Source organism: Electrona antarctica, assembly GCF_951216825.1.
Source record: "Electrona antarctica genome assembly, chromosome: 13".
NCBI lineage: Eukaryota > Metazoa > Chordata > Actinopteri > Myctophiformes > Myctophidae > Electrona > Electrona antarctica.
Window position 1 is genome coordinate 41,683,212 of NC_136794.1, and position 15,221 is coordinate 41,698,432.

General features: G+C 41.7%; 1 protein-coding gene across 1 annotated transcript in view; it reads right to left on the bottom strand.

Annotated features, from left to right (window-relative positions):
• wdr3 (WD repeat domain 3) overlaps positions 1-13,490 on the bottom strand; it is a 30,027-nt gene extending 16,537 nt beyond the window's left edge. The window contains exons 1-11 of the mRNA XM_079518017.1: positions 13,365-13,490; positions 11,876-12,101; positions 9,276-9,485; positions 6,910-7,028; positions 5,985-6,063; positions 5,258-5,353; positions 3,422-3,517; positions 2,778-2,879; positions 1,751-1,851; positions 1,290-1,391; positions 468-701 (exon numbers count right to left, since the gene is read on the bottom strand). Coding sequence (XP_079374143.1) covers positions 468-701; positions 1,290-1,391; positions 1,751-1,851; positions 2,778-2,879; positions 3,422-3,517; positions 5,258-5,353; positions 5,985-6,063; positions 6,910-7,028; positions 9,276-9,485; positions 11,876-12,049 — 1,313 coding nt within the window. The 5' untranslated portion in view covers positions 12,050-12,101; positions 13,365-13,490. The remainder of the gene's footprint in view (positions 1-467; positions 702-1,289; positions 1,392-1,750; positions 1,852-2,777; positions 2,880-3,421; positions 3,518-5,257; positions 5,354-5,984; positions 6,064-6,909; positions 7,029-9,275; positions 9,486-11,875; positions 12,102-13,364) is intronic.
• Positions 13,491-15,221: the final 1,731 nt, after the last annotated feature.

Genomic DNA, 15,221 nt, shown 5'->3' on the forward strand with positions numbered 1-15,221 from the left:
AACCTCCCAGTTTCAGGGTGGACACTCTAACCACAAGGCCACTGAGCCGGTGGTGCCATAAAATCCCACCCAGTTTTTCAGTCTGTGTGGTAGACCCGACCGCGTCAAATGCAGATCTAGTAATATTAAGACTGAAGAAACTAGATCAGCCTCCACAGCATGTTGTAGTCCAAACAAACACCCCGTTCACTTGCATTGAGCTCATTTACCCAGAAGCCCTAGCAGCCCAGAGCATGGCTTGACTTCCGGTTTCATCATCATAACGCGACGGCCTCGTCACCAGGTCCGTGACAAATCCGCTGTTTCTTTTTAATTATTAAAAAACGGCAAATTAAACACATTAAACAAATAGCAGGTTTAGCGTATTAAGCAGGGGGGAACGTTGGATTAAATAATTCAAGGTGTTAAGCGGATGTGCATATGAGAAAGAAAATGTAAAAACAAACAAAACAACCACCAAGCCTCACCTGTTCCACACTTTGACGGTTTCGGCGGAGGCGGACAGGACGGCCATGTTGTCTGAGCTGAAGGCCAAGGTGCGCGCGTCGCTACGGTGGCCGCCCAGCGTCAGGCGGGACGTCTTGTTGGCGGGGGGGAGGGGCTTGTCCTGCGTCTTCAGCGAGTACGTCTCCACCGTGTTGTTCTGCAGCAGCAGCGCCACCTTCAGCTCGCCGCCCGCACACGACACGCAGTCCACCCACCTGGCGGGGATAGGAGGGAAGAGTTCAATTCAATTCGATGGCGCCGGGCAGCAGGGGAGTTAAAAACCCATTTAGACCTGAGACCTGATTCTACAAAATGTCTTCTAAATCCTGAAAACTGAAAAATGTTATTATGTCAGTGGGTTCTCAAACTTTTTCATATCAAGGACCCCAAAAATTATGTATTCGGCCAACGACCCCAATCTGAAAATATGTTGTTCCAGGGACGCCCCAGAAGCAAAGGTATGGGTTAAAATTGTTCGCTGTGAAAGAATATATATTCAAAGATTGTTTTCATGATTTTAATACAATTTTCAACAGCTAAAGTATAAAAAAAATGGTTAAAGTAGTAAAGAGTTCAGTGAGATCCAGCGAGCAACCTAGTAAAGCCTAATTTTGAGCTTGCAAATCTGCTACTTTTGATGCTTTTGTGCGACACTGTAGTTATGATCAAGTAGGGCGTTAATTTACCAAAAACACAAAGTTAAAATATGGAGATAAGAGATTACTTCTCGACAGAAACGATATGCTGTGTGTGTGTGTGTGTGTGTGTGTGTGTTTCAGATCTCTGTCAGACAGAACACTGACCTGATGCTGGCAGAGGCCTTGATCTCCGTCAGTCTGAGGATCTCATCCTTCAGCCTCCTCTCAACGCTGGCCTCCACCATCTCCTCTGCACCTTCCTGAGCTCTACAGCAGGGGGCAGTCATACACCACGGTTAGCATCAACACTTCTAATAACGTCTATGCTTGTGCACAAGATCTCATCACCAGTCATATTGTGTACCCGTTTTTTTAAGGTAGGGTAAGTGATATGTTTTGCTCAAAACAAAAGCTTAAAGGTCTATATTCTGAGAGTACTCATTGGTATAGAGTGTTTTTCCAGTAACAGGGGTCTTTGCAGCTCTTTCATAAACAGAAAGTTCATTTTGTGTTCCAGTTCCAATTGTGTTTGCTCATTTCTGTGTGTTGTCACTTCTAATTCCACTTGTTGTTATCCTGTATGAGATCTCTCTCCTGATTGGATAAAAGGAAATATTCCTTCTCACTCTCTCATCTTCTTCTTGGCCTTCTTCAGCCTCTTGGTCATCTTCTTCTGCACCTCGTCTTCTGACAGCACAGAGAACAGCTCCAGAACCGAGTCTTTACCCTGACAGACAGACAGACAGACAGACAGACAGATGTGGAGGGAACATGTAAGCAAAAACAAAAAAGGATTACTAAAAATAGTATTATCGAACAAACCATATAAAAATTACGTACAGTCAACCACTTAAACCCTATTTATCGTTGCTGTTTTAACTTTTTGTGCTTTTTCGTAAATTATCACAGTACAGTGTCACAGAAAAGCATAACAAGTAGCAGCTCCACAAGCTTGAATCTGTTTGGAGCTCGTAGATCTGCGTAGATCAGCTGTGTTCTAATTAGAATGCTGAAAGGTAACGGTTTCAGTCATATGAGGTTTCCACCGGACAGAGATGAATCATACTTGGCTGACCGGGGCTGCCCCAGATCTCATCCTTCTTCCCCCCCCCACTCCACTACATAACACCAAATCTATTTGCCGCAAATAACAAGTAGCGTTGCGACGCGTTGTGGGCTTGTAGATCGGGAGTTTTTGGGGGGAAATTGACTCTTTTCAGAGTAAAATCTGCCTCATCTGCTGGGCACTCTAGCGCCATTATTCTGAAAAATTCCCCAGCATAAGTAGTGTTAAGTCTCTACGTCCATGTCGGGTGGAAACCTCAACTCTTTTTACTTTTCAGGATTCAAATTAAGTAAAAAAAAGTAGCAGATCTTCAAGATCTGCTACTTCTGATGCTTTTGTGTGACGCCGTAGTATGGCGTTCATTTACGAAAAGACACAAAATGTTAGAGGTTCATGTCTGACAGCAACAATATTTTGAGACAAAATTAATATTGTGGTAACACTGACTTGGCCTCACGGAACCTCTCACTGGAGCCCTGCGGCTGTATGAACAGTCATAAAATGTCAAACGTTACACACACACACACACACACTCACACACACACACACACACACACACACACACACACACACTCACACACACTCACATGGCACGCCAAGACTTTGCCCCGGGCATCAGTCGTCATGGAGACCAATCGGTCCCTCGCCGCCCTCAGGATGGAACCCGCTTCCTTACAGCTCACTATCCTCTAGATAGAGAGAGAGAGAGAGATAGAGAGAGAGAGAGAGAGAGAGAGAGAGAGAGAGAGAGAGAGAGAGAGAGAGAGAGAGAGAGAGAGAGAGAGAGAGAGAGAGAGAGAGAGAGAGAGAGAGAGAGAGAGAGAGAGAGAGTGTTAAAACACAAGTAGTAGTGTGAGATAGCTGATTTGATGAAGTGTTTAGAATGTTTTCATGTCAAGGACCCCCAAATGTATTATGTATTTGTGCACAGGACCAGAATGGAAACAAGACCGCAATGTCTTCCTTTGGTGCTGTCCTTTTGGACCAAAATGCTTGACTGTACCCTGTGCTATTTGCATTTTTATTGTCTAATAAAATAATGAATCAATTAAACCCCAGGAGAGAAGATTTAGCCATGTTAAAATCTGCTATTTTTGAATAGTCAACCTATAAAATATGGATAAAGGGGTTCAAATGATTGTGTGATGCTGTGTTCATTTTTCTGGGGGACCCCCTGGAACCCCCTCAAGGGCCCCTGAGGGTCTCCGGACCCCGCTTTGACTGCTGTTACCTCTTCAGCACTCTCATCGGGCCCGTCTTCATCGTCGTCATCATCCTCTAGTAGAGTCTTCCCCTTTTTCCCCTTGGGCTCGCCTTCGGCCTTACCCTGAACAACACAACATGGATTCATTAAAGCACTAATCTTTACCCTAAACAACACAACATGGATTCATTAAAGCACTTATCTTTACCCTAAACAACACAACATGGATTCATTAAAGCACTAATCTTTATTCTTTACCCTAAACAACACAACATGGATTCATTAAAGCACTTATCTTTACCCTGAACAACACAACATGGATTCATTAAAGCACTTATCTTTACCCTGAACAACACAACATGGATTCATTAAAGCACTAATCTTTACCCTGAACAACACAACATGGATTCATTAAAGCACTTATCTTTACCCTAAACAACACAACATGGATTCATTAAAGCATTTATCTTTACCCTAAACAACACAACATGGATTAATTAAGGCACTAATCTTTACCCTGAACAACACAACATGGATTCATTAAAGCACTAATCTTTACCCTGAACAACACAACATGGATTCATTAAAGCATTTATCTTTACCCTAAACAACACAACATGGATTCATTAAAGCACTAATCTTTACCCTAAACACAACATGGATTCATTAAAGCATTTATATTTACCCTAAACAACACAACATGGATTCATTAAGGCACTAATCTTTACCCTGAACAACACAACATGGATTCATTAAGGCACTAATCTTTACCCTAAACAACACAACATGGATTCATTAAAGCACTAATCTTTACCCTGAACAACACAACATGGATTCATTAAAGCACTTATCTTTACCCTAAACAACACAACATGGATTCATTAAAGCACTAATCTTTACCCTGAACAACACAACATGGATTCATTAAAGAACTAATCTTTACCCTAAACAACACAACATGGATTCATTAAAGCACTAGTCTTTACCCTAAACAACACCAGACAGACTCATGAATGCACTAATCTTGATCTGATTGTGAATGAGGGACTTGGTGTGCTTTTTTATCACTTTTTATGCATCCCATGTGTATGTATACAATACATCCTACTGTTTCTAAAACAATGGTCCATTGACTACTAATCATTTCCTAATAATAATAATGACGGAACCAGACAATCCGGTGCACTTCCCCCTCTTGATATTCGACCACCTGTTGAAAACCCCTGCCGTAAACAACACAAGACACTAATCCAATGTAAATTGCTAAAAGGCAGCAATTTACACGAGACAGATTTCAAAACAAGGTACTCAGGAATGAACTCTAAATCGTGGATGAACAAATCAAATTGTAATCAAGCCGGCCAAATAAGCTGTTTGGCAGAAACCCTGCATGTCAGCTCCCATGGTGCATTTATTACAACACTCAAAAGTCATGTTCTGAACCCTCTGCTGTCGGCTATTCTTCTACATTTGTTTCTTTACAGCTATTTCATTTAATTAGGTTCTGTTTAGGAGTGCAGTTAATCAAACTAATCGATTTAATAGTTTTTACATTTTACCCTTTTGGGGTAAAATGTTACATTCATTTTTGTAACTACTGTGGCAACAATACTGTAGCAGATACCCCTGCAACATCTGCTAACCGCTCTATGGGGATGTATAAAATAGTGACTAATCAAATTAGTCGATTATGTATTTTGAGCATCGCATTCGTTGATATAATTACCGGTATACAATAATAAATAATTGCTTCTTGATTAACAAAAAATAATTGAAGACGAAGGTGAGGATGCAAATTCTCATCGCTTTTTCTCTGCTGCTTTTTCTCTGCTGTGAAGCACATGGTTGACATTGAGCACTCACCTCCTGCAGGTACGTGAGGTCCCAGGCTCTCAGCTCACTGTCTGAGGAGCCTGTCAACAGCCTGCGCTCCTGGTTCAGCAGTACCATGCTCCACACCTAGCACACACACCACACACACACGCACGCACGGTTCTTTACTACTACTCCTTTTCTTTGCTCTACTTCAAAATCTCTTCGCCAAAAATCGCAGGTCTAGATCATCTGCTATTTTCGCTGAATGTTTTCCCCACAACACAATTTACAATTTCGGAGACGCTCTTAACCCAGAGCGACTTACAGTACGCAAGAACAAAACATGGTAATACATCAAATACATAAAGAATAGTCATCAAGAACCATACGTAAACTAAGAACAGTGGGATTAGGGAATATCTATTATAATGAAACTGTGCGTATACACTATATAATAGAGTGCTATGTCTACATTAAATGCTATCTACGTAACATAAGAATAGGGTTCATGTGATTATTAAATTAATAATACACACACACAACAATACACACGAGGCAGTGGCTCAATCAAAAGGTTCCCAGTTTAATCTCTAGCTTCATGTCGAAGTGCCCTTGAGCAAATCACTGAATCCCTAACTGCTCCCTATGAGCAGGTCGGTGCTACATTTACCCATTCAGGCCGGCGTGTGAATGAGTAAACGTTTGATGAAGGTGCTATAATAGAAAGGCAGACCATTTCACACAACAATCTAATGTGTGGGCGTTTGTGACTCACCTGACTGCGGTGTCCCAACATGGTTTTAAAGCAATGCTGAGTATCCAGGTCCCACCACTTTACAAAGGTGTCTGTCGAACTGGACAGCAAGGAACCAAAGAAAACAGAGTCAGTGTGATCCGTCAACTGAAGTGTGGTTTGCTGCCTGTCGGGCAGAAACCTCTTTTCTCCATACTTTTTCTCCTCTTTTTTTCACTTTTTGTGAATTAGTGCCTGGCCTACTTGATCACACAACAGCATCACACAAAAGCATCAAAAGCAGCAGATCCACAAGCTTGAAATACGACATGAAACGACGCGTTTTGAGCTTTTCGATCTGCTACTTTTGCCGATTTTGAATTGTAATCCTGAAAAGTAACTCTTTTGGCGGTGGCTCAGGGGTAGAGTGGCTGGATGGTAACCGCAAGGTTGCCAGTTCGAACCCGGGCTCGCCCAGAGTTAGTGTCGCAAGACTCTGAACCCCTAACTGCTCCTGATGTGCTGGTTGGTGCTTGCATGGTTTCCGCCGCCATCGGTGTATGAATGTGTGTGTGAATGGGTGAATGTAATGCCCAATCTATGTAAAGCGCCTTGGATAAAGGCACTATATAAATGCACCATTTACCATTTACAGACTTTATTGACCGGGGTTAATATACTTGGTCCCCTCCTTTTTTCCCCCTCTACACCAAATCTCTCTCTCAAGTTTCACCTGTTGTCGTCTACATATATTATTATGACAAGCCAATACCAGAGATGCTAGGATGCATGTGGTTAGTTAGAGACGCTCACTGGCTCAATGAAGACAAGAACAGCGACGCTAGGATGCACGTGGTTAGTTAGAGATGCTCACTGGCTCAATGAAGACAACATGTGAACAGGGATTCTAGGATGCATGTGGTTAGGTAGAGATGCTCACTGGCTCAATGAAGACAAACATGTGTACCTGGTGACCAGCAGGTTCTTGTCCTTGAGGAACAGCGCCTGGGTGATGGCGTTCTTATGACCCTTCAGCCTGTACAGACCACACTCGTTAATCACGTCCCAAACGATCACATCCGTGTCCTGAAGGGGGGGAGGAGAGTATGTAATTACAGTGCAATAGTCTTTCATAGGGATGCACCGAAAGGGAAATTCTTGGCCGAAATCGAATACCGAATATAGGAAACATTTGGTCGAAAACCGAATACCCGAATATGATATATATCATATTATATATCTTTTTTCCTACCATTGCTGTCATGGCCGTACCTTAAAGCTACCTGATTTATGGCAAAAGAAGTGGTTATGGCAAAACTTAACTTAAATAATAATCACTATTATGGGTCCATAAAACATTTATTCAGCTCTTTTGAATGCATTAATTGCATACACTATTCAGTGATATATTTTCTGCCTATTCGGGCCGAAACCGAATAGGCCGAAAATGCATTTTGAGCCATTTTCGGCCGAATATTTTCTGCGGCCGAATATTCGGTGCATCACTAGTATTTCAGGTACTATGACAGGGAAACTTTCTGCACTTGTACATCAATTTGTTTTTGTAGCATTCCTTAACGATGAATGAAGAATCTGAATGCAAATCGGTCTTGTGCAAGAATGGAGAGCAGGCCTGGACGTGCACGTGAGGTTAACACCTTGATGGCCCGGACCTATTTAATCCATTAATAAAATGTGCCCATCATTTATAGCGCCCGGACCACTTTTACCGGGGCACCGGAAGTTGTTGTGAATGTCTGTGTAGCAGCTAACAATAGCCACACCACTCTAAAGTTGATCGACAACAACGGGAGGTAAGAATAAATCTATCGCGACTAGCGACTGGACAGTGGAGCGCCGTCTAACACAGGATCTTTTTTCAGAATTAGACGCGATGATTTAGTTATGAACGTTTTAAGATTTTCGTTTTCGTCCGATGACGTGTCACTGTTGTGCAACACAGAGGATTGGGCAAGAAGCGCTCCTAGGCTGTGGAGCGATGTGATCGGTTTTCATATCATTAATCTCCGTCCCGATTATCAATCTCCGTCTGGGGGTACTTGACCTTGACCTTGAACTTGATGGTGATCTCCGTCTGGGGCCTCTAAACTGTTAAACACGAGCTGAGTTCATAGAATGGACAATCGTGCTCTCCAAGGGAGCGCACATCATTCCTGGCGTGAGACCATTTATCCCAGAAGTGTTTTAAATAGTCAAGTTTGAGAGATAAATTATGTGTTTTGGACGTACTGAGGATACGCCTGGATACAGGTGTGGATACATGGCAATAACACAGGGGTTCTCAACCCGTGGGTCGCGACCCCTTGGGGGGTCGCCAAATTATTTTGGGGGGTCCCCAAAATATTAAAAAAGAATAAAATAAAAAGATTATTTTTTTTTAATTTTATTTTCACGATTTTTCAAAAATAGCAGACCTACAAGTTCATAGCGCGCCACTCGGTGGCGCGCTATGAGCTTGTAGATCTGCTATTTTTCAATAGCTAAATTATAACAATGCTTAAAACATCAAAAGGGGTTCCCGCCCAAAATGGTTTAAGGTTATTGTAGCAGTCAATTTATATTGGGGGTCGGGAGGGGGCAGGGCGGGGGTCCCGAGACATTGCCAAAGCATTTCCGGGGGTCCCCGGCCAAAAACGTTGAGAACCCCTGCAATAACATATCGTGACCATGACCATCTCTGTCAGGTGGAAACCGCATGTCCAAAACTTTTACTTTTCAGGATAAAAAATGTCAAAAATAGCAAAAGTACCAGATATACTCGCGGCACATTTAGAGCTGCTACTTTTGATATTTGTGCGTGCCACTGTATGATCAAGTAGGGCGTCACTTTACACAAAAAAGAGACAAAAAGTTAAAATATGGACGTAAGAGGTTTCTGCCCGACAGCAACGATATGCGTTGCTATATGATATTACATGACCCATTTAGACCTGAGGACGCATGTCCCCTCATAGCGTTTAACATCTTTAACCATTATTTTAAACTTTAGCTGATCTACAAGCTCGTAGTGCGGCACTCAGTGCCACGCTATGAGCTTGTAGATCTGCTATTTTTGAAAAATCTTGAAATGTGTGGAAATCTCTGAATATATATTCTTTCACAGCGAACGTTTTTAACTCAAATATTTGCTTATGGGGGGTCCTTGGAACAACATATTTTCAGATGGGGGTCGGCGGCCAATTACAATTTTTGGGGTCCAACCTTCGACATAGAAACATAGGATTTAGAAGACATTTTGTAGAATCTGGTCTCAGGTTTTAATGGTATAAACAAAACAAAACAAGAACACAAGACAGTGTTTTTTTTTTTTACCCTGGAGCCCGTGACCAGCCGAGCCCCCAGCGCATCGTAGTGGATGACGGTGACCGCCGACTTGTGTCCATTGAAGGAGACGTTGCTTTCACCGCTGACTAGACTGAAGATGCGCACGGCGCCGTCCTCGTAACCCACGGCCAAGTGGTCACCATCGGGGGAGGGGCAGAGGAAGGTCACTTCGTGTTTGACACCCTCTAGAATCAAGATCTGCAGAGAAGCAACAGAATGGGTTGTTACCGAATCTGGAAGCAAGTTCCCCCAGCTCTTATCTGGTAATAATAATAATATCTCAAATTTGTATAGCTTGTTGTATGAATGAATGAATGAATGATTTTATTTTCGTGTCTGGCAGCATTTCACAGATCGTCCATTATGGGATTATTCAGTGACACACTGCATTTCCTGTACCAACACGCTGACACCAAAATAACAACAAACAATAACAAACCATAAATATCACACGCTGTATAAATGACTCTGATCAAGAAGACTACATTCAGGTAGTCTAATTAGTGTGGTTGCCCTAAAGGGCAACCAGACTATTGTAATTGTAACACTTTATTATTTTTCCACTGGAGTAGTCTTTTTTTTTATGTGCTTCACCTCCCACAGTTTTGACTGTACGCACTTGAGCCATATGTCAAATTGACCGGCTTCATCGGGAAGGATGTGCTTGTATTTTTTTAAGAGAAATGTTGTATAGTTTAATTGATATTAATTTATTAGTGAATTAAATTTCCCCATTGACATGAATGGGAAAATGCGATTTTTCGCATTTTCTCACATTCAAGTATTTTTTCCTCAGAGACTGTAAGCACTATAGTTACAGAACTTGGAGGGTAGGTTCATAATAATTACTAAAATTAATCAACGTATAATGTTATCGGTCGGCCTCATGGTGGCGCTATAACAGCCCACTTTACGTTTTGGCTTATAACTCTTGAACCGTAAGTCGTAAAATCAAAATTAATTTTTTTTTCCCTGACTTCCTTGGGTCATGACGCATCTCCCCATATAGGCCACGCCCATTTGCGTCATGATAGATTTTCCGCCATTTTGAATTTTATCCAAAACACACTTTTTGCTCCTCCTCCTACAGATTTTGTCCAAATTTCTGAAAAATCGGTACACATGATCTCTGGACCTTTCCGATTAAAACATCATCGGCAGAATTTTGGTAGTGCGTATCGTTCGGCCGTAATCGTCGTCCGAAGTTAGTAGGAGGGGCCTATATCACAAAAAATGCCATAAATCACAAACGGAATGTCCAATCCATCCCAAATTTGAATCACATGTCGCGGGTGGTTCAATCAACGAAGTACCAAAAGCAATTCTATTTTCATCCATAGGGGGCGCCGCAAATGCGAGAAATGTAACCGTTTGTTGCAAAAACATGATTTTTGGGGGATAAATCCCCTCCGAATTACTTACGCATGATCGCAGGGGTGACGTGACATTGTAATTGGCTGGCAATATCAGTGGGAGGGGCATATGTAAGCAACTGCGGCAACCACACTTTGCAATTTTTTAAAATTGCGACCTTTCTAGTTGTCACTTGTCAGGCTAGAGACTAGAGAGTGGAGGGCAGAGAGAGAGAGAATGGACAGAAGACAGACTTAAATGTTTAACTTAAGCAAGGTAATATATATAACTCAGATGTTGTATTTGACACCAGGTATAGAATAAATGTCTGCAAAGTGTATGTCGTTATTTTGACACACTGTTATTGCGCTTAACCACTTACTGTAAGCCCTATTTAAATGTTTTCAAAAATTGTCGATCTACAAGCTCACAACCCACATGGTGCTGTGTGAGATTTGACCATCTATAATGGCCAAAGAAAAAAATAGGGATGCCAGCAGGTTCCATGTGGTTAATGGTTAATGGTTTGTGCTTAACAATTATGGTAATTACACAACTTTCTGAAACATGCAGATGTTTTGGTTTCTTGGCCGGGTTTGAGGTTGGCTTTTAGGGCAAGACATACATACATTTACATTAAGTGAGATTGAATTGTAGGCATCTTTGGCAGTCATAAACGGTTATAACATGTAAACAATTTAACAGGTACTTCACTGGAAGTGGAAGAAGTTTACAAAGCTTAATTTCTACCCCGTTGCGTACGGGTGTCAACGGCCAAAAGGAGCAGAGCAGTAACATTAGCTTGTAGAGATATTGTCTCTGTTGGGAGGAAACCTCATATTCTCAGTTTGTTTTCAGGAATCAAATTAAAAAATAGCAAAAGTAGAACATCGACAATCTCAAAATAGGCTCGCATATCTGTATGATAAAGTAAGACATTAATTTACGAAGGAAAATAACAACACAAAACTATATGGAGATGAGAGGTATCTGCCCGACAACAATGACACGGTAAAGGGTATAAATGAAGGCCTATTCATAGCCCAGTTTTCGGTGAAGAGGTGACCACCGAAAACTACAACACAGCATCACGCCACGGTGGTCACCGCGCTCACACAACACATCTCTCTGTTTTTACTAACAGAGGTGTGACCACGCCACGGTGGTCACCTCATCTTCAAAACCTGGACTATGAATAGGCCTTTAGAGCTCCCGAACTGCCTCGGATCGATCACCTTCTCAGCTTTGCGTGTGTCCCAGATGAAGACGTGCTCGCACGCGGCCACGGCCACGTAGCGTCCCCTCTCGCCTCCGCGGAGGGTCACGTAGCAGAGGTTGGCCTTCGGGCTGCCGATCACCCCGAACACTGCGCTGGCAACGTAGCGCAGGTACTGCTTTGTCAACCCCATGGTGGTGGCGGTGGCTCTGCAGAGCCTCGCGGCAACCACGGATGGCGATGCTCTGAAAGTTACACACAAAGACAATGGACAGGTTTATTATAGACCTGAGAACAGATTCCACAAATGTCAACCTATGTTTCTATATCAGTGGTTCTCAAACTATTTCATGTCAAGGACCCCCAGAATGATGATGTATTTGGCCGCCGACCTCCATCTCAAAATATGTAAATAAATAAATTTATACTTTTTCCCCACTACACCAAATCTCGGAAAACAACAAGCCATTAGTCTGATGTGCTATTTTCACCCAATATTGGCCTGTATGCTAGGCTTCATAGCAGTTTTAACTTTTAATAGTGGAAATAGAAATAGGCCTGTTGGGATTGTGTTGTTATTCTTTCAGCATCATTGTATAATCGTACCGCTGTACTGTTTGCAAAACGTACATATCTGCCATGTAAAGTAGCTTGGCAAAAGCTCCATCACTACATTTGCAGTGGCACAGAGGTTTGAGTGCAGTTATTTTGTCAGTAACCAGATCAAAGAGATAATTTAACATGTGTCTGTAGACTTTTACACAATCAGATGTTTTATTCAGCCATTGTCATACAATACTTGTGCTTTTGTTTGAAATGTACCCATTCTGCATAGCCTACTGTGGAATAAAAAACGACAATCAATCAATCGATATCAATTGCATCATATACAAATTAATACAAATGTATAATTTCAATGTTCTATTCCATTAGTAACTTTGTAGCTCACTGTTTATGAAGAGATACAGCCTGGCTAACACTACAGCTAGCTATATGTAGCTGTCCCACTCCACAGACAACAGTCCAACACTAGCCTTGGATCAATCAAAGATTATAAACGATGTGTTTTGTATCTATTCTGACATTTGTATGTATATGCAAATGTCAGAATCAATACACTAGATCTATGATATAATCTTGATCATCCAAGGCTAGCTGTACTCCAACACTGAGTTTAAGGAAAACAGTCAACATCAAAACAGACAGCGTGTTACTGTCCACATGCTGATTGTTTCATTCCACTGGGTGGGCAGGATGAGCGGGGTTACACCGTTATTACACTGTATTAAGAGACATAACCCCACCACATCGGATAACAGTCATAACAAAATAGCGCACACCTAGTAGCTTTTCCACACTCATGCATGCACCCACGTGTGTGCATTTCCTGACTGGAACTATACTTTACAAAAACACAAACACGCACTTCCATGTTGGGGAAAACATATTTATATTATTGTCTTACATGTTCTAGCGGATTATATAGAATGTTAGATCCCTGATCTTACCTTTAAAACACAGCAACTATAATAGCTCACTGTTCGTAGTGGTGTTGCCTTCCTTTGACCAGACGATGTGTTCCAGGTTCTACCAATCGATCACAGCTCGACTCGATGAGAGCAGAGAGAAGGCGGCGGTCGATCCTTTACCCAAATCTGAGAGCCCACTGGGAAAAACTAAATCAAGGAAAAACAGCGACCTCTTTCCTTTTGACCAGAGCCATTTGCTTTTGACGTGAGTCAACAGTCTGTCTCGAGCTATGGTCTCCAATTACCAGTGGTGGAAAAAGTACTCACATTTCATTAGGCCAGAAATTATAGAAATATCAAATATTCAGTTACAATTGAGTGAATGTCCGGAATTCAAAATGTACTTAAATAAAATTACAAAGGAAGGTATTGCTATCAATTGTACTTAAAGTACCAAAAGTAGAAAAGTAGGCTATTATGCAGATTCTATCTCCTGTTTCAAAAGTTTTCTAATGAATAAAATGTATTAAAATATTTAGAAAATAGCAGATCTACAATTAAGCTCACAATGTGTTGCGATGTAGATCTTTCAAGTGGTTTAATGAATGTTTTGTAATAACAGGCAGGCACGTGCAGACTGCAGAGGGAGGGGGAGGGGGTGGGGGGCTTTTGGGGCTTGGGCACCTGCCCCTTTGCCTCAAAATGCCCCTTTCCACCCCCCAAAAAAGGGCAGATTAAGCCCTCTCCAATTGATCCGTGGCCCTTATCAATATTATTATATTTTATTGTTGTTTATTGTAATGCGAACGTATTGCTTATATGCATATCCAATAACATGGGCCAAGTTATTGTGGAAATTCTTGCACCATTAGCACAAGACATATGTAGGCCTACATTTCTAGTGTGAAATGGCAAGAGGGATGGACCCCACAAAAGGACCACCCACAAAAATTGGTGTGGCCCTTTTGGGTGTTTAGGGCAGGTTTGGGCCGTCACCTGCCCCCTCAGTGCTTTCTGCACGGCACTGTACAATAATAATCGAAATCTACAAAGTATAGTAGCCTATAACTAAAGTTTTGAACTAATAATTGTAGTAAAAGTAGGCTACAATATTTGTCTCTGAGATGTTGTGGTCGTGGAGTAGTACAATTAGTGAAAATTGGAAATACTCAAGTAAAGTGAAAATTCCTCAAAAATAAAATTCTACTTACGTAGGCTGATGATTGCTTGATTGATTGATTGAATAATGTATTAACAATTTTGGAGAATTACACATAAGTACATTTCAAGCACAACTCAATACAAGACTGTTAACTGTGGACGACACCATAAAGCATTACACTTGTTTACAATAGGGTCCATATGTTCAGAGACGTACAAATATCAGTATATCGTACAGGAAATTGATTGATTGATTGATTGAAAAATGTATTAACAGTTTGCAGAATTACAGTACATTTCAAGCACAAACTCAATACAAAGGCTGTTAACTGTGAGTGGACGACCCAATTAAGCATTACACTTGTTTCCAATAGGGTCCACAATGTTCAATTCATCAAAAACATTTAGAGACGTACAAATAGACACTTCTATATAGACAAAGGACAGAATCATCATCATAGAGGAGGTAAAAAGGGGGGAAAAAAACATATACAGTGGGGAAAAGGGGTGCCGTGGGTGGGGGATACTTGAGTAAATTAACTTATGTACTTTACACTACCAGGGCTGGACTGGCCACAGGACGTACCGGGCATATTCCCGGTGGGCCGCGACCGTAGGGGGCCGCCATGATTACAAAAAGGCCAGGAAAGGTCCGGGCGTGCTGCCATTCTGCCAGTGCCATCATGATAATTTCACTGTACCTGTATCAGTGAGTGACAAATAAACCCTCTACAA